Here is a 20,111-nt window from a genome sequence, read left to right on the forward strand (position 1 = left end):
GATTCTCAAGCAGGGCCCTGAATCTTGCCCGAGCCTTGCCCTTACAATCGCATCCAATTAGGACCTGCAAGCACTCTGCCGATGGGCTACAGCCCTGGCTACAGCCCCAGCCCCAGATCTACTGCAACTGCCCTCTTTCTCTGTGTCCAGATGACTGACATTACACCCTGAGATGGCTAATGTCGGTGCCATGTCTGCTGGGAAGGAGTGCTTGGGTGAATTTAACATCTAAATGCAGAATTTTCAGGGAGCACCTGCGTAACGTGGGTGGGCTTCATCCAATCAGCTGAAGGAATGAATGGAACAAAAAGACCCTCGTCCCAGAGAAGTCTCCTGCCAGCTGCATCTGCACTTCACTCAAGGGCCCGATCACAGTGGCTGCCAGTGCACACTGCAGATTTGGGATTCACCAGACTCCATGTTCACGTGAGCCTATTCCTTCTCACACACATAGACACACCCCTATTGCTTCTGTTCCCTAGAAGATCCTAATACTTATGTGGATCAGAAAAGGTATGCTGCTGTACCAAATACACCAGCATGCAGAAGTGGCTTTAAGGTCAGAATTACAGGGGCCTTTAGAGTTTTGAAGCATGTTAGAAAAAGCTGTGGACTGGGGTGTGGCTGTGCGGAGGATGCTTCCCTAGCACGGGCAAGGCCTTTAGCTCATTTGCCAGTACTGCTAAGAGGAGGGGGAAACAAAAGCAGCCCAGGTGGCCCTGAAAGGACTGTTGCTAGGAATACGGATGCCGAGGGTGATGCAGGGTTACCTCAGGTGGAATGCGGGATGCACTACTGGAAACTGGAGGGAAGTTGTAATTAAGTGGCAAATCAGCAGCACACAACCCTGTGTTTTGCAGAAGGCAGTGTTTGTTGAATGAGAACCCTGGAGATTTAGTAGAAATCTGTGAAAGAAGTGAGAAGGTACAGCCTGGCTTTTCCTTGATGGCTAGTTAAATGCAAAAAGATGGGTGAAGAGGACTTGGTAAGCAACAAGGAACCAGAAACTAAAGGTTCAGAAATTCTCAGGCTAGCCATATTGAGGGGAGAGGAGAAAAAGAGAAAAACCACCCTAATAAGTTCTAGAGAGAGCATGGTGGGGCTGGGGCTGAGTGGTAGAGCACTTGCCTAGCAGTGTGAGGCACTAGGTTGGATTCTCAACACCACATGTAAATAAATGAATGAAATAAAGGTTCATCAACATCTAAAAAATATTAATAAAAAAAAAATCCAATGGTGTTTGCTTTGCTAGTTTTGGACTTGCTTGGGGGCCTCTCCTGACCTCTCCCTTCTGCAAGAGGAACGTCCACCCTACACTTCCTCGGCCACTGTGTCGTGGAAGCACACGGCTTGCCTGATTTCACAGGCTCACAGCTGGAGAGGAGACCTGCCGCAGGGAGGATCTCACCTCCAGGGTCTCTCGAACCTGATTTAGATGATGGGCTAAACAGTCGCTCTACGACCAAGCTACCTCCCAGCCCCAGATGACATTGTGGACTTGGAGTAGGTGTTCAAATGGACGAAGACATCGGGCTGCTGTGACTCGGTGAGTGAAGGCCACAAAGACATGGATTTTGAGAGGCCAGAAAGCAGAATCACAGGACCTGAACTCACCACTACCTCAGTGTCCGTGGCCTTAACTGCTCAAGTGATTATATTCGGAGAGAAATAAGGTTGAGCAAGATTAAAAGGGAGGGGCCTTTCCTTGCAAAAAAGGGAGGAGACCCAAGAAGCCCTGAGAAAGCTCAGGGAAGACAGTATTCAGCAAGTCAAGGACAGAAACTGTGCCAGAGCCCAATCCTGCGGGCACCACCACCTCAGGCTGCCTGGGGTCACCCGCCTCCAACACTGTGGGGAAAATAAGGTCTGTTACGTAAGACACCCAGGGTGTGGCGCCCCGTCCCAGCGGCCCACAAGACAGACATGCTTCTGAAGGCATCTCTGCTTCCCGCCTCATAGGGTCTTCATCCAGCGCTCCTGCGTCAAATCCTCTTCGGGTTCTAACTAGACCTCAGCCAGGGCCCTCCACGCGTCAGGAATGGCCCTGCAGGGTGGCTGATCCTGTGCCTTGTGGGAAGTCTAGCAACCCCCTGATGTCCACCCGCGAGACAGAACAAGCACCTCTTGCCAACTTGTGAACACTAAGAAACAGATGTCTCTGCACCACTGCCAAATGTCCCCTGGGGGAGGCAAAAGTGCCCTGGCTGAGAATAAGCTTGACTGCACAGTATGATTTAAAAATGAACGACCAGTGTTGGATTGTGTCTGCTTGAGTGGCTTTTTAAGGTACAGCTAAAACACTTACCATAAAATTTACCAATCTTTTCTTCCATGTATCATTTTCCTGATTTCATTTAATTATCTATATTCTCCTTGAACTTATTGACCATTTTTACGACAATTGCTTGAGTCTGACAAGACACCAATATTTCCTTAGAATTTTTTTTTTTCTTTTTGATACCAGGGATTGGACTGAGGAGCACTTACCTACTGAGCCACACCCCAGCTCTTTTTGTATTTTATTTAGAAACAAGGTCTCACTCAATTGCTTAGGGCCTTGCTAAGTTGCTGTAGCTGGCTTTGAACTCATGATCCTCCTGCCTCAGCCTCGTGAGCTGCTGGGATGACAGGCATGCACCACCCATGCCCAGCCCAAGATGTCTTTTCCGCACTGATGGACATTCATGTGGGCCTGTCTTTCCTTGTGTTAATGTGGAGTATTGTACTGGTCTTTGTACGCTGGCCCACCTTTGTAACCCTGGGATAAACACCACTTCACGGTGGATGATCCCCTCAGTACACTGCTGACTCTGTTTGCTGGCACTTCATTCTGAATTTCTCCATCAATTTTTGCAAGGGCTACTGGTCTAGTCAACTTTTTTCACATCGGCTTTGTCTGCTCTGGTCTTAGGGCAACTCTGGCCTCACACGAAGACTTAGCAAGCGCTGCCCTGTGGGCCAATTGGCTCGCTAACTCCATCTCATGATCTAGTGGCCTGTTCAGATTTTCTTTCTCATTATGATTCAAGGTTGGTAGGTTCTGTTTCTAGGAATGGGTCCATTTCATTTGGATTACCCAGCTTGTCCTAGAATTGTTCAGGGGACTCTCTTATTGTCCTGTTATTCCTGTAGAAACTGCAGTAGTGTCTCCACTTCCATTCCTGACGTTCATGATCTCTGTCCATCAAGCAGCTTAGCAACGTAGCTAGGTTTTAAAGAACCAGTTTAAAACTGAGTTTGGTTGCATTTTATTTTGTTTTTCCACTGCTTATTTTGCAAACTCTAATGTATATATTACAATAATTATAGTAATAAGCCGGGCACGGTGGCACACACCTGTAATCCCAGTGACTCAAGAGGCTAAGGCAGGAGGATTTCAAGTTCAAGGGCAGCCTGTGCAACCTAGCAAAACCCTGTATCAACGTAAAAAAATAAAAAGGGCTGGGGATACGGTAGAGCACTTCTGGGTTCAACCCGCCCCCCCAAAAAAAACAGATGCAGTAAAAGCAATTTTACAAGTTATCATAAGTTGCAGTGAGACTAGGCTTTATAACTGTTCGTCATTTACCTTAACCAAAGACATTTATTTTTCCCGTGCCTTCAGGTTGTTGCCTAGTGTCCTTTCATTTCTGCTTTCTGAAGGATGCTCTGGGGCACTTCTTACAGTACAAGTCTAGCAGGAACGACTCCCCCCAGCATTTGATTACCTGGGGATGTCTCAGCGTCTCCCTCATTTTTTAGGGACTTTTGCAGACTACAGGGAAGCTCTAGGGTCCTGGGCTGACTAGATCTATCAACCCCCTGCCTCTGGCTTCCACGGTTTCTGTTGAGATGGTGAATAACCTGCTGTCTCTCTGGCTGCTTTCAAGATACTTTGTGTCTCCAGCTTTAGGCAAATTGATTACAGTGTGTCTTCACGCAAGCAGCTGAGTCTGTCCTCTGGGAGTGGCTGAGCTCCTTAGATGTCCACATTCATATAGCGGGGCGGCCAGACTGTGTCCCAAGGTCTGCAGACTCTGCTCAGGGCTCTTCCCTGTTTCCTTTCTCTTCCTCGGAATTGACTGTCTCTTCACAGTTCTACTTTCTTCCCACATTTTTTAATTCCTGTGTCACAGCTGTATGTGCTGCTGGGACTTGCTGCTCCACGTTCACACACGCGCACACACAACACAGACACAACTGATCACTCCTGGCAGTCCCTTCCCTCCCCTTGGTCCCTTTCCTCTATCGATTCTGGTGAGATACCCCCCACCATTCTTTTCCTTTTCCTCTTTAGCTTCCGCACGACAGAAAACACACTACCCTTGACCTCCTGAGCCCGTCCATCATGCTTCTGTTTTTATGATCACTAACTCTTTACCTGCTTCCCCAAATCTGCTCTGGAATCCTTTCAATAAAATTTTCATTTTGTTTTCATACATTTCATTTCCAGAATTTCTTCCTGGTTTCCTCTTGCTTTCTATATTTTTTTAAGTTGATATGTCCATTTTGTTCATGCATCATTTTCTTGACATGTTCCACATTCTCTTTTTACTCTTTGGCATCGTCTAAAAAAGTGGTTTTAAAATATCTGTCTAGCAGGCCCACAGCTTGTCTTTCTCAGGGACAGTTTCTGTTCACTCATTTTTCCTTTTGAATTGTTACACTTTTCTGCTTTCTTTGAATGCATGAGAATTCTTCACTGGAAATTGAACATCTGGATATTATCACATTATGGCTATAGTTGTAACTACAAATACAGTGGTTAACTCTGGAGTTCAGAGTTTGCTGGGTTTTTCCCTAATGTTGGATTTTTATTAACAATAATATATCCCTTGTCTCATTAATAACTAATATGAGAAGACTTCAGTACATCCTAGCATATTTATATGATGCATTATCCCACAACCATTCATTTGGAAAACATTATGTACCAGGCACTGTTGTAAGTGCGGAAAACACAGAGGCCTGCGTAGTCTCCATGAAGACCACCTCTCCTGAGAATCTGCCGTACTCACCGGCGTTCCCAGAACTGGCCATATCACAGGCACACAATGGGTATCTGGCAAATAGATGAATGCCTTTCATTGTAAACTCACTTATAAAAATACTTTACTAGACTTTTCACATAGATCCAAGGTTTATGAAAGCCTTGTTAAAAATATAGGCCTCTCTATGTGTCCTGGCATGGAACCGAGCATTCACGTGCACGCCACCCTCAACCACCCCCAGGAGCCTACCTTTACAGTGCACAGCAATGGCACCCTCGGCATTCTCACAAATATCCAGAAACTCTTTGACAATGGCATCGGTTGGGGTGCTGCCGTCCGCAAAGAAAAGATCGTGATGATCAAACCCAGCATCCGTGAAGCGCTTGGCATCATACATCCTTTTATTCAGACGAATAATGGTAGTGACATTGTGAGTCTTAAAATATGGAATGTAAGTCTCAGGAGAATGTTGATGGTAACCTACATAAAGAAATTCACCAGATCTTGTGAAAGGCAGGAAGAAAACCATGAACAGTAGTTTCACCTGTAACATTCACACATGCACACTGGGAACAGTATCTGAACTGGGAAGTGAATACCAATTGGATTCTAACTGTAAAAAAACAGAATAAAACGAGTTAAAATCCAGGTGGAATGATGAATTCAAATGACCAAGTGTGTTCAGATAATAAAAACTCAGTCAAGCTGATTTTAACTCTCTGGTCTTCTTCAAAGGAAAACACAGAAGGGACATTTATATCCACTGGCCCCACAGGACGGCATACCACTTTCAAGTCTGGATCTTGCGTGAGGTCCACAGAAGGCAACGAAGCGGTCTGGTATTATCCAGTTTAAATCTCCATTTTCTGCTCTCTGCAAAGGGAAGAGCAGCACAGTTCACTTGTGGGCTCTCTCTCCTCCCACCTCCCTTCTCACTAGGGCGACATCCAGGGAGGACACAAGCTGGTGTTCCAGCGTTTGGCTTACCTAGATAGAGAAAACATGTTTTATTGTAAATGTTCGATTTTATAGGAACAGGCACAGAAAGGAAGTGCATGACTCCAATACACTCTACAGAGTCTTGAGTGAGTTATTGTTATAGAGACGTAAAGATAAGTTAAACTCGGTGAGTCCTAAAATGTGCTTTTTACATCTTTGGTACACCCCTGCGAGAACTATCATTATTAACCTAATTCATCAATTGCAAATCTCTTATTCTTAAGGATTCCATATGACCGCATGAAATGCTGCCCAAGGAACCACCTCTCCATTATCTGAGGGTTTGAGGCTCAAAATAACCATGGTAGGAGTAATTCCAGCAGCCGGGGAGGCTGAGACAGGAGGAGCGAGAGTCCAAAGCCAGCCTCAGCAACCTAGCGAGGCCCTACGCAACTCTGTGAGACCGCATCTCTAAAATATAAGGTATGAAAAGGGCTGGGGTGTGGGTCGGGGTTAGACACCCCTGGGTTCCACCGGTACCAAAAACATGAACCAGAATCTCACTTAAGGTGCCTCAGCACGCACCTTTCCCATTACCCACAAGGAGAAAGGAGCCTTAAAAACCAAATACTTATTTATTCCCTCCCCACCACAGTACTAGGGATTGAACCCAGGGATGCTTACCAGTGAGCCATGTCCTGTTTAGAGCCACAGCCAAGGGGCCCCAGCAAACTTCCAGCTGATTGGCTCACAGCTGCCCCTGCAAACTTTCAGCTGATTGGCTCCTCTAGGTGATGCTCATTGGGCTGTTTCCCCGCCCTTTCAGACCACGGAGCTGCTCATTGGGGGACTCTTTTGGCTCCGCCCACACGACCCAGCCAATAGGCCTCAAGAGCGGGAGGAGTGGGGGAGGTTGAGAGGCTCACCCGAAGCCAGGGGTGGCAGTTGGGCTCTGAGGGAATTCCTGAAGAGATCCTGTGGTGCAACATGTGTTCTAAAAATAAAGTTCGTTTCTGCTTGATAAGAGGCTCGTGAATTGCGCCCAGCCAGACTGCGGCATTTTGCTGGGGCCACCGTGAGCCAATCAGCTGGAAGTTTGCTGGAGCCCCTTTGGCGTGGCTCTCAACAATGTCCCTAGCCCTTATGTTTTGAGACAGGGTCTCACTAAGTTGCTGAGGCTGGCCTCAAACTTGTGGTCCTCCTGCCTCAGTCTCCTGAGACACTAGAATTGTAGGCGTGTGCCAATACACCAGGCCCAACAATTTTAAATGTTTTAGAAATAAAGATACTATTTTTAAAAATGTAGATGGTACCTGTGGGGTTTCTGCCTACCTGACACACACATCCCCAACTTTCTTCATTTTTGTTTGGACTGTCTGATAAGGCTGACCCCAGTACCCCCGCTTCTGGGCAGGCCAGAGAATTAAGTCTGGCCAGAAGATTCCACACCCCTCCGCGGAGCACAGGCTGGTGCTGGGCCAGGCCGACGGGGGCATTCCCGGATCTGTGCTGGAGCTCAGCACTCTTCTCTCCTGAGTGTGCTGCCTGGTGGGTGGAGGCTGCTGCAGTCACCCTGACGGCTCTCAAGGGCTGGTCTGGGAACAGCGCCGCTTTAGTCCAGCTTCTCTAAGTGTCTGAGCACTAGACACGTTCATGCTTGAGCATCAGGAATATCTGCTCCTGGATTTTTTTTGCGGGGGAGGGTTATGTACCAGTGATTGAACTCAGAAGCGCTCAACCACTGAGCCACACCCCCAGCCCTATTTTGTATTTTATTTAGAGACAGGGTCTCACTGAGTTGCTTAGCATCTCACTAAGTTGCTGAGGCTGGCTTTGAACTTGAAGTCCTCTTGCCTCAGCCTCTTGAGCTGCTGGAATTACAGGAAATTACCACAGCGCCCGACCTTACTCCTGTGTTTTTAATTGATGGGATCCAGTAAAATATCTCTGCTCTCTTAAGCCACTAGTGTTTGCTTCCTATGATTTCGAGACAAGTGTCCTGACTTAATACAAACAAAAATGACATTTCTCAGAGGTCACTAGATGGGAAGTGACCACTCACCTCCTCACACCCTATGCCAAGGGCTTCATGAACTTTGTCTCGCTCTATCAGTCTATGGGAGTAGACAATGTCAACATTTTTTTAACTTAATATTACAAAAAATGCACAGGCGCACTCTCCTCCACGCTGCAACCACTAACTCCAGCCCGCCATAGCCCTGTGAACTAGGGCTAGAGAGACGGTAAGGGGGAAGGCATGAAGGGCTAGCCTACACATACAAACCATTCTGAATTTTTTTCAAAACATAAGATTTTTGCTTACTTCTACAAATACCACAGGTGAACAGAGTTGAAAACAGTGGGGGAAATGGGGTTTCTCGTCAGAGCATGGGCTTCAGGTAGTGAGATGAGTAAGTTCTGCAGATCTGGCGAAGCAGGTACTATATGATGGGAGAATGTGCCGAGCACAGCCCCGAGTGTTCTCACCAACACACAAGAAGCCAACTGGGAGTGATGGCTGTGCTGATTACCTTGTGGTAATCATCTACTGTGCAAACATTATGCACCTTAAATATCTCTGTTTGTCATTTATAGCACCCTAGAGCGAAGGGGGCTGAAAACATTATTCTTGAAAACTTACTTCGTAGTGTTCGTACTCCTCAAGGTCAAATGTGTTGAAATTTAAGAAGCCATACTGCATTGCCTAAAATCCAAAATAAAGCTTTTAAGAACAAAGATGCAAATAAGGAAACAATTTCCTAATAACAAAGAGGTATCCCAGAAAAGCATTATTACATTTGGATTACTGTCCACTGAACAGTTTTCAAACAAAGTGGGGACATGCCTTTCCAATGCTTCCACTATCTGGAAATGACTCATGACAACGTTTAAGGAAATTTTGTGTCTATATTTCCATTCACCAAAGATCCTATCCCTACACAGTGAAATAATCCTACCTGTAAAGTAATCCTAACCAACTTATTAGCTCAACCCCACCATGGTGGAAGATTAGGACGTTGAGAGCAAAAACACAATGCTCGACCCAAAGGTCTAAGTAGCTACTAAAGAGGAAAGAAACCATGGGCCGCTCCACCCCAAACAGAGCCCACACATTCCATCAACACCTTCACTTGAAAATTCTTAAAGTCTTATTAGAGGGCTGGGGATGTGGCTCAAGCGGTAGCGTGCTCGCCTGGCATGCGTGCGGCCCGGGTTCGATCCTCAGCACCACATACAAACAAAGATGTTGTGTCCACTGAAAACTAAAAAATAAATATTAAAATTCTCTCTCTAAAAAAAAAAAAAAAAAAAAAGTCTTATTAGAGACCAATGTTCCCTATACTTAAAACAGCCCAGATGTAACACAAAAATTCAAAGTTTTAAGGAAAAAAAAAAGTATTCTTTTCATAAGAAACTTTTCTGTCCTATCCTGTGACCTTGCTGAGTCACAGCAGGAGAGGACATTAAGCAAGATACGCAGAGCATGTTCGCCCAGCTCATTGATGGCTGAGCCACACAGGACAGGAGCTAGAATTCTTGAACACCACGGCAACCGGCGCAAAAGGGATGACTCCTGGAAACCCTGTCTTCAGAAATATCAATGTAAAATAAGGAGGCTAGAACAACCACCAAAAAGTCCTTGTTTTATAAAACAGAGTTACAGCACTCCCTCCTCGTAATCTGCAGGAACTATGTCCCCCAAGACTCCCAGTGGGTGCAAAATCAATGAGCCCTAAGTATGCTGTGCTTTTTCTTATACAAACGTACCTATGATGAAGCTTCATTTATAAATCAGGCACAATAAAAGTTTAGCAATAACCCAGAATAAAATAGAGCAATTATAATATACTGTACTAAAAGTTATTTGAAATTTAGGCATTATTTAATTCTGGAATTTTCCATTTAATATTTTCAATTGCTACTGATCATGGAAAATGGAATCAAGGGCAAGTGGTACAAGACCAAATCCATGATGACTTTTCCCTCCTTGAATTTAAGACATTTATATATTTAATGTACTTCATGATATTTGGAGATTTTCCTACAGAATGACACAGTCAAATGTGGTTTACGGGCTGGGGGGGAAGCTCAGTGGTTGGTACACACAAGGCCCTGGTTCGACCCCCAGCACCGCCCTCTCCTAATGTAGTTTACTTGCAATTCTTATTTGTCTTTGAATTTTTCTTTTTTGGTGCTGCTAGGGATCAAACCCAGGGTTCCACATGGGCCAGGCAGGCACTCTACCACGAGGTCCTTCCCCAGTCCCTTCCTTTAAATTTTATAAGGTCATCCTACAAGAAGCAGCACTAAAATCAAAGCACAATCACAATGATATTTCATATATACAGTAGCCCTCAAAACCAGTCACACACGAAAAATGTTTAAATTGAAACTCAGACCTGTGAGCCCTCGAATAAAACCAAATATTGTGTAAAAAGGGAATCTTCGACCTAGCACAGAGCTAACTGGGCTCAGGTGTAACACAGATCAAACAAGGAACACAACCCCCAAGTCAGTAAACAACAATGAACTGCGCCGGTGTCGGTGTCAGAGTGGATGGGTCCCAGGCCCTCGACCGTTCCCTTCCTTCCTCTTGAAGGTGATGTGGCTGCTACGTTAGCCATTTCTGGGCCCAGCTGGCAGGGACCACAACCAGAGCGAGAAGTTGTCATCTGCAGCTGTCGTCCCTCAACCTCCATATGTCCCCTTCCCCTGGGCCAACACCCGCCTAGGCTGAGGCCCCGGGTCCCGGGAGCTGTCTCAGGGCTGGTGGCGCCTACACAAAGAACTCCACCTGCCCAGTCACTGGACTAAAATCCAGGATCACACCCACGTGTCACTGCCCAGTCCAGGAAAAGGAGTCCCAGGTCAGACTCTGGGTTTTAGGCCAGTTAGTCTCCTTTAAAGACACAATTTCTGCCCAGATTCCCAGAAAGTCTGTTTCATTACACCAGGAAGCAAACCCTGGCTCCTCTGGCCTCGGAAAAGCCGCCACAGAACTTGAACTTCTGGTGGAAGCTTCTTCTGTCTGCAGCTACTGATCCAGTGCCTGTGCTGCCCCCAGCCAATAAGCAGGCCTGAGGTGTGATCTGACCTTGTCCCCTGGACACAGACACACAGGGCCTAATACACAAGTTATCTGAAACAGTTTGGGAGAGCGGTTGTCTTTTGTTTGGGCTTTGGGGTGCTGAGGACTGAACCCAGGGCCTCCCACAGGCTGAGTGAATGCTCTTCCACTGAACTCCCCATATCCGCCCTGAAAACCATTTTGATGAAGTAACAGTGACCCACTTAGTTTTACATAGTCTTTAACTAGTTGAGTAACCAAATTCCTATGCTGAACCGAAAACTGAACACCTGGAAAAGCAAAATCTGTGTTTCAGTTACTGTATTATAGACGTACGTTTGTAAAGTAGTATTTGTGAGAATCAGACACATAAAACACACAAATAAAAGAGAATTTGGAACTGGTCATCTATTTACTTAATGTTTCTTTCAAATTACAACTTGCTCAAAACGAATTCTGGATCTAGGACCTAGTTCTTAAACTATCTCTTTATATCCTTTCCATCCCCTGCCCCGCCCCCTGCTCTGTTGTTCTGGGGCTGCTGGGGATCAAACCCAGGGCCTTGCTTGTACCTGCCTGGCAAATGCTCTAATGCTGAGCTGCACCCCTGCCCTCATGCATAGCAGCACTCAGCACAAACTCTCCCGGTTGGTGCCATTCTGATGTGAGCTGGAAAATGGAATGCCTCTGACATGGGACACATCCTGCAAAAAATTCCAGCAGGTGGATCTTTGGGGAAGAAAGCTGGGTGACCCTTGAGCTGTCCTCACTTCTAGCACAGCCCTGGGAGCACTTCCGAGTCACTTACCTTCTTCACCGCATGAAAACAGTCGAGAAGAGTAATGTAGAAATTGCAGCTTCCATAGGCAGCATCTCTGGAATTCCGAAAGAATGGAAATACATTGACTCAGTGGACTTTCCACAGCAAACCTACCTCAAAACAAAGCTGTCCAGGATTTAAAATCAAATACGTTTGACTGTTCTAGTGACCTCTCTGGGTGGTTTTTGGTTTAAGACCTGAGTTCATTCTTGAATTTAGACAAGAAACATCTCCTCCTCCTCACAAAAGAGCGGGGCATCTGAGTATTTTTTCTTAGAACTGGAAAATACCTTATCAAATTATTATCAGAAAAGATTGCGTTTGCATGCCAGATCATATGTGTATGTGTATCCAAATACGCACTTGTGTCTGTGCATGTGTCTCCAAGTAGAAAGACACACTGAGAAGTCAAGGTAGTATCTGAAAAAATCAGTGAAAACTTGCAAGCACTTTGTTGCCATCATTATGTTCAGACTTTTAACAATTTAACTGGAAAGCTTCTTCTGACTCTGAAGGGACAATAAGACCACAGGGACAAAGGCACCCACTCCCTTGGGTGGAAACACTCCACCCTTGGAAAAGTGCTCACAACAGCTGACAAGACAACTCCGTCCGACCACCACACAGACACACGGCTGTGATCTGACCACAAATCTCTTCACATCAGCTAAGATTTTACCCAAGAAAATAAGCTACCCTCCTACTTGCTTGCTTTTTAGTTACCCTGAGCTGTTAAAGGATAAAATCTTTTGAAATTAGGCAAGGTGAGAATTTAATTGTGATCATTCTAGGTATGCCGAACACCAGGCCTACTGGAATAGCTCTCACCTGGGCCCCAGGTGGAACCAGGCTGCCCACAGGGCATCATTCATTGCTCACCTTGGCTGGGTTTTCACACAAATACCTGAAAAATTAAACTGAATCCCTCCCACCCCCACAATATTGGGGACTGAACCCAGGCTCTCTATAGCACAGAGCTACCTTCCAAGCCCTTTTTATATTGAGACAGGATCTTGCTAAGTTGCTAAAGCTGGCCTCAAACTTGTGATCTCCTGTCTCAGCCTCTAGAGTAGCTGGAATTACAGAGGGTGTAATTCACCCAACCTACACATTAACTCTTAGTTCTTCTCCAAACCTTAAGGGACTATTGATTGAAGCAATATTAAACTAACAGTAAGGGAAAGAAAGCACATCTTTTTCAGTTAAAATATTCTATTATTGAACTGGTTATTACTGAACTGGCGCCTCCCTCGTCTCCTCCCACCCAAGCAAGAGGCCTTCTTCAAACAGGCAGAAGAGTAGCTCTGAACCTGGACTTGAGCCTGGCAGGCAGCTCTTGTCAACATCATCTATCAAACTCGGGAAAACAGATGCGATCCACAAAGGAGGGGACTGTTCAGAAACGGCAAAGCAACACCAAATACTAGCTTAAAAAATGCCAGCTTTCTAGGGCTGGGGATGTGGCTCAAGCGGTAGCGCGCTCGCCTGGCATGCGTGCAGCCCGGGTTCAATCCTCAGCACCACATACAAACAAAGATGTTGTGTCCGCTGATAACTAAAAAATAAATATGAAAATTCTCTCTCTCTCTCCCCCTCTCTCAAAAAAAAAAAAAAAAATACCAGCTTTCAAATCAGGACTAAAAACTGCAAATGACCCCCAAACCATCCAAGAATAACAGGAGACAGGGCTGGGGGTGCAGGGCTGTGGTAGAGCACTTGCCTCGGTCCTGGGTCGATCCCCACAACCACACACACAAGAAGGAACAAAAGACAAACCATGGCACGGGGACAGACCTGTGACACCTCCGACAGGATGCCTTTGAAAGGCCAGCCTCCAGCTTCCCAGGAGACAGACCAAGGATTCCAGATACTGAAGTTCAAGGGAAGCAAAGCTGGTGGTGACAGAAGGAACAGCCAAGGCTACTTGGGAGGTGACAGGGGCAGCAGGAGGGCACCTGGGGCGGGGGCGGCCTTCTGTATCCTGCAGTAGTTCAAGACCACACAGAACTGGGCTGTGCTGAGCACTTAGGATGAATGTTTTTAAAAGCTGTATATGGACCAGGTAGCAGCAGAGCAGAGCCCAAGCCCATCTGCCTGATGTCCCCAGGAGAGCTCCGGACAGACAGCCTCCTACACATCTCTCCAGAAAAGAAGGCAGAGCCCAAGAAGAGAAAGGAAACCCTGGCCCGTGGCTCAGTGGTAGAGCACTTGCCAAGGGGGTACAGGCCCTGGGTGCCAGCCCTACCACACACACCAGCTCAGGAGCCCAGAGGGGTACCAAGGACACCAAGGAACAGGAGCACCTGAGGAAACCAGAAAACACAAACAGTGCCCACTATTTTCTTACTTAGATGAATTTTATTGCAATAGAAATCACATAAGGAAGCACACTTTAAACTCAGTGGTTAAAGAGACAGGTTCAATTAAATTTAAATATTGCTTCTGAACATTAAATTTATTTGATGTAAAAGAATGCTACTCTTGCAAAAGCTGTTGTTATCCATACTTTGTTACACTGAGCCTTTACCCTTCAAGTGGCAAAGATAAAAATGATCTAATCTCTTTCAAAGTATTATCAGGCTTAATCCAAACTGGCCTACAGAACAGTAAAATGGGGTGAAGCACCACATTTTAATATTTTAAGTCCATTATAGGCTGCTCCTTTTGCAAAGTATAATAAATGTAAAATATAAATAACCTATTACATACCCACAATGATGTAGTGATCTTAGTTTATCAAAATGAATTACTAGGGTTGTGGCTCAGTGGTAGAGCACTTGCCTAGCATGTGTGAGGCACTGGGTTCGATTCCCAGCACGACATAGAAAATAAAATAAAGGTCCATCAACAACTAAATATATATACATATATATGTATAAACATGAATTATTAGAAAAATGGAAGGGTTTAAAAAAACTAATTTATATATATGTATAAACTTCCATTACTTATTTTCACAGATCTAAAATTACTAAATTACTATAAATGTCTCTAAAATCTAACTCTCAATTTATTTATCTCAGCACAGGGTGGTGACAGAAAGCTCACAGATTGGGGTCACTACACAGACCACACTTTGAGAAAGTGAATCAAGTTTTCTGGCTATCTTTGTCTAAAGAGATTCCAATTTCACAAAGCTGAATGGCTTCCAGCTAAGTCTGGTTGTTTTGAGAATTTCTGGCTGGTGATCCTACACCAGAAACGACTGGTTTCATTTCTCAGTGCCAAATTTCAATGATTTTACACACAGAAATAGCAGTGGACAACATTTATTGTTCTCAGGGGTGTATGAACACAGACCCCTCCTCACATCAACAGTGTGTCACAATTCCTTGCTTAAGATTATGTAAACCTGTGTTTATTCAAATGTCCTCATGCTGTAAACTGGGGAAAACTATCAACAGGGTGACCCAAGCCCTGTGACTCGGGAACCACAAATACAGCATTTCTTTCTTTCTTTTCTTTTTTTTTTTTTTTTTTGAAACACATGGCTGCTGATTTATTATGGGCTGAGAAGATGAATGGCACACTCTGGGGACAGAGGGTTCAAACCATGTCTTCTAATTTGCTCAATTACTAATACAGTCTTCCATCCAATGCACTACTGGATTCTGAAGACTGTCCCTAAAGTCTCCCTCACGGAGTCAAGTCCATGGGCCATCCACAGAGTTCCTGGAGGAAACTGCCTGTCGCTAGAGAGACCCAATCCAAGGCTCAGCCCCAAGAACATCAGATTCATAACTTTAGATTTTTGTTTAAAGGCCTTCAAGGTTGCATAATACTCCACAACAACCGACTAATCTGTGGATGGAAGAACAAGGCAACCATGGGCTCAATCAAGTGTGCAACAAGCAAAGTTATTTCACACACTGACTACTCGTTAAGCACATACAGGGCTCTAGATTTTCTAGCTAAATCAAGCAACTTGATAAATGAGTAGAGAAATTTATACAATTCAATTTTATTAAAGAAAAAGAACAACTTTTCTTTAAAATACCTTTAGGACAAGCTCATGGTAAGTTTGAGGTGAGGATGTCAGTGGTTTATGAAAAGACCCTGCCATCGTCCGCCTGAGCCCCACAGAGTCGACTCCTGGTCACGGGGAGTCTCATCGCCTTGCTCAACTCCTCAGGAGCCACCTGCCAGGGTTAAGGCTGAGCACTGTCACCTCAGGGCCTCAGCTGATCACAAAGCCTCTTTCCATCAAGGCAAGAGGAGACCTGGCTCCTCCTCCACCCAAGCACTTCCAGGCACACCCTGCAGTGACGGGAACCTTGAACTCTTTGGGTTTTGATCACTGGGTGGGGATGTCACTGAGATAATGTACAAAATATCAACAGTGTCACTGCAGAGACCCTGGGTCGGCTGTGTCTCCTGCACCCACCCTATGATGCTACCCACCAGGTCTTCTGCTTTCAGAAACCACCACCCAGAGATTCCTAAAGGGTCTGAGTGACCAAATCCACCCATCATTCTTATATTTACCTGAAAGGGATATAGGATGTATCGCCAAAGATTAATATTCTATAGGCATCTTCCGGAGTTCTCCCCAAATATATAACCTACATTTGAAAAAGAGAAGAAAAAGGCAATTTACTTCTCAGCGAAGACACACAGCGGCAAAGCTGTGCACAAATCCTGGCCACAGGCTGAGCTGCGTTCTCAGACTTCCTGGGGAACCTGAGCCACCGGTGCCCGTCTGGGAATTCCTCATCTGTTTCAATCTGCGCCCTAGAGGGCTTGGGACTTTGAGAACTCTTCATATGGACCTTGGGTGCCAGTGAGTGCGCCATTTTAATGACAGAATGAGGGTTTCACTGCACCCCCATCCACAGAAGGGACCCATGGAGAGAGGGGAGGGGCAGGTGTCAAAGGAGGAGCCACCAAAGCAGACCACGCCTTTACTTAGTTTTGCAGGGCTGGGGACTTAAGCTGGGGACTGAGCAGGCAAGGCTCTACCACTGAACCTCGGCCCAGGACAAAGATTTTTGATGGGCCCTTTCCATTTAGATGCTGATCCAGTATTATACAAACTCCCATTTGCCTCTTTTGTCTTTGGAACTATGTCACGGGTCGGTTTTCATGTGACAGAGCACTCCAGTGTATGCCTTAGCATTTGACCTTTGTGGCGTTCCTTGCATTTCCTATAACTCCAATTTTTCGGCTTTGACATTTATTGCTGGACAACGTACAGGATTTCTGGTCTGTAGTGCTTTTCTCTCAGTATTTTACATTGTTCCAATGTCTTTTTGTTTCCAGTGTTGCTAAAGGATTTTACTATTCTAATTCTCTCCTACTGCTCCTTCTTACAAGTTATAGGTTTGTTCTAGAAACCCCGCCATCTGAATGTCATCTCCAGGACCCCACTGAGCCTTCCTGGGACATCACACCCTTACTGAAGGCATTTCAAGTCACATGTGGGGGACAAAGACACATATGCATTAGATTTGGCACTATATCATTATCAAAATTAGATTAAATTCCAGATGACTTGGAAGATGCAGTTTACATTTCACTCATCAAAACAAAAAAAGGTCACCAGGTTGGGGCTGTGACTCACAGAGTTTGTGCTTGGCATTCCCAGGCCCTGGTGTTCATCACCAGCACCAAAAAAAAAAAAGTGAAAAAGAAACCACTAAAAAAGCCAATTTAAACCTTTTTTATATCTCCTGCTTACCCTACACATGTCAACTGTTTCTACAAATTATAAGCATTCCGTATCTGCTGGTTTCTTTTTAGCTTCCAATTTAGGCATTATATACAAACTCTGATGTACTGTTCACATAGGTAAACTGAAATTCACTTATAATAGGTAGAAAGTCTAAACTACTTCATAAAATGTTGAAATAAAATACGAAAATACTGTTTGATTAGAAGAATTATTATTTTAGAAATCTAAGAGCTGGCAAGATCTAGGGATATCTTAAAACTACTCACAAGAGTTGACAGATTACAGACGGCATTTTATCAGTGGGGCTGTGGCTACAGACTCGGTGGAGCACTGGCCCACATGCACGAGGCCCTGGGTTTGCCGCCCCAATGCCTGCCACACACTCACACACTCACACACATACCCATACTCACACACTCATAAAAGAAACGTTCTCCCAATCATTAGCAAATGGACAGGATAGTCTAATATCTATCTAGAGCAGCATACGAACCCACAAAATGACTAACAGGAGATCAATTCCAAGAATAAAGGAGTGCTTTGTTCAATCTTATGTAATATCAAACAAATTTCCAAGTTACAACACTGACTCAGCAGAGTGTCATTTATCATGAACCAACCTCAAGGACATCACCCATGATCCTATGAACCTATCTGTACATCCGTTACTTACTCTCCACTTTTCAGCAATCCATGGACTGACTATTTTATCATTATTCATTCAGAAAAATGGCCTACAATTATTTCTTGAAAACGATCTAAATTAAATCTCCTCCAAAAACACACCCAAAAAAAGGCAGTGGCAGCTGGACAGAGGAAAGTCACTAAAGCAGGTCTCCAGAGACAGAGAGCTTTGGCTAATGGCAGAGGGTTCTAAACACACAGTGCCAAACTGCACTGTCCACTCAACACCAAAGGACAGAACCCGGGACATGCCCTCCTCAGTGAACTTGCACAAAAAGGACTTTACATTAAAGTCTGGTTATCATCAAGCTGCCGCCAAACACAGCAGTTGTCACTGCCCCAGTACCTGCCCTCGAGGTGGCGATACTGAAGGAGATGAGAGCTGGCACTTCAATAATAGTGCTGGGTTTTACGTGAATGTCACCGGTGATCCTTAGGAAACTACAGAATGTGCTCTCATGTGATGGAGGGGCTCTTCACAAATGCCAACTTCCTGTGGACCCCCAGGGATGTCTATTTTGGGCCATCGCAGGAGAGGCCATGGAGCTCTCACTTGTTCCTGGAAAATAAACCTGTCAGCGTTTGTTCCAACTGTGTTAACTGTGTTAGTCAGCTTTCTATCACTGTGAGAAAACGCAGGAGCTAATCAACTTATAAATCAGGAAGGTTTTCTTTGGCTCAGAGTCTGAGAGGTTTCAGTCCATGGCTGCTTGTCCCTGTTGCTCTAGCCTGTAGCAGGCAGATGTCACGGGGAAGCAACTAGTACAAGAAGCCTGTTCACCTCATGGTGGCCAGGAAGCAAAATGAGAGGAAAGGAAGGACTGGTCCCATCAGGCACCACAGGGATTTCAAGGATGTGCCCCCTGAGACTTAACTTTCTCCTAGTCTACCCTGCCTCCTAACAGCACAGGCTGGGACCAAGACTTCAACACATGGCCTCTGGGGGACACTCCAGGTCCAAACTATAGTAGCGACCCAGTATTCTTGTCCTTGGTGCAAAATGACCCTCACTGGATATGTGGGAGCAGATGTGAGTGTCGGGGAGGCTTCTGACGCCAGCAGCATCTTGGGAAGCCCCACCCAGGTCCTTAGCTGGACAATTAATCAACGATGGAGAGTTATTCTCTGATAACTTCACAGCTGCCTGGACAGAAAAGAAACCCTCCCCCTGTTTCTGGATACAGGAGAGTGCTGTTCACAGCTACTCATCACCGCGATCACACCAACATGCAAACGCCTGAATGGAGGGTCATAAAACTGGTGATAAACAATCACAGGAAAGAAATCAAAACACTGGGTTCTATCGTGCTAAAAACGCTTTTCATTCTACAGTGGAATTACCCAAACAAATATATAAAACTCTAGAAAACACACACACACCTTAAAGCCAATCACGGTGAAAACAGGGTTAGGTACATGATGTATACATACCTAAATATACCCAATGGGATCCAGAGAAACCCTTCAGAATTTTCCTATGTTTCTAAGACCTTCTCTCAAATTATGTAAGTTTACATTAAGCACCAATTTAACATAATCCTTCCTACTCAAAACTGTGGTTCTTGGCTTTAATTACCAAAACTGCAATGGGATACAATCTCCTTGTAACTTTCAAAACAAAAATCATCTCTCATATATTAACTAACTGTGAGCTAGTCTTAGAACACAAATTCAAAGAACACAAGGACAATGTAATATTTTTTCCCATGATGGGAACCTAAATTCTTACTGATGAACTTTGAAAAACTATAATTTTCAAATCCACTTGGGGTTGGGCATGGTGGTGCATGTCTGTAATCCCAACCACGTGGGAGGCAGAGGCAAGAGAATCATAAGTCTTCAAGGCCACTCTTAAGCAACTTAGCAAGATCCCATCTCAAAATAAAAGAAGAAAAAGGGTCAGGGATGTAGCTCAGCAGGTAGGCAGAGCACACCTGAGTCAAACACCAGTAAACACCT

The 20,111-nt window shown here is 45.1% G+C and overlaps 1 protein-coding gene across 1 annotated transcript in view; it reads right to left on the reverse strand.

The window, feature by feature from the left end:
* Window positions 1–20,111, reverse strand: part of Cdc14b (cell division cycle 14B) — a 52,486-nt gene that overhangs the window by 19,252 nt on the left and 13,123 nt on the right. The window contains exons 5-9 of the mRNA XM_076837277.2: window positions 16,283–16,359; window positions 11,786–11,852; window positions 8,551–8,613; window positions 5,756–5,843; window positions 5,220–5,450 (exon numbers count right to left, since the gene is read on the reverse strand). Of these exons, the coding sequence (XP_076693392.2) occupies window positions 5,220–5,450; window positions 5,756–5,843; window positions 8,551–8,613; window positions 11,786–11,852; window positions 16,283–16,359 (526 nt within the window). The remainder of the gene's footprint in view (window positions 1–5,219; window positions 5,451–5,755; window positions 5,844–8,550; window positions 8,614–11,785; window positions 11,853–16,282; window positions 16,360–20,111) is intronic.

Source organism: Callospermophilus lateralis, chromosome 17 (assembly GCF_048772815.1).
Source record: "Callospermophilus lateralis isolate mCalLat2 chromosome 17, mCalLat2.hap1, whole genome shotgun sequence".
NCBI classification, from domain to species: domain Eukaryota; kingdom Metazoa; phylum Chordata; class Mammalia; order Rodentia; family Sciuridae; genus Callospermophilus; species Callospermophilus lateralis.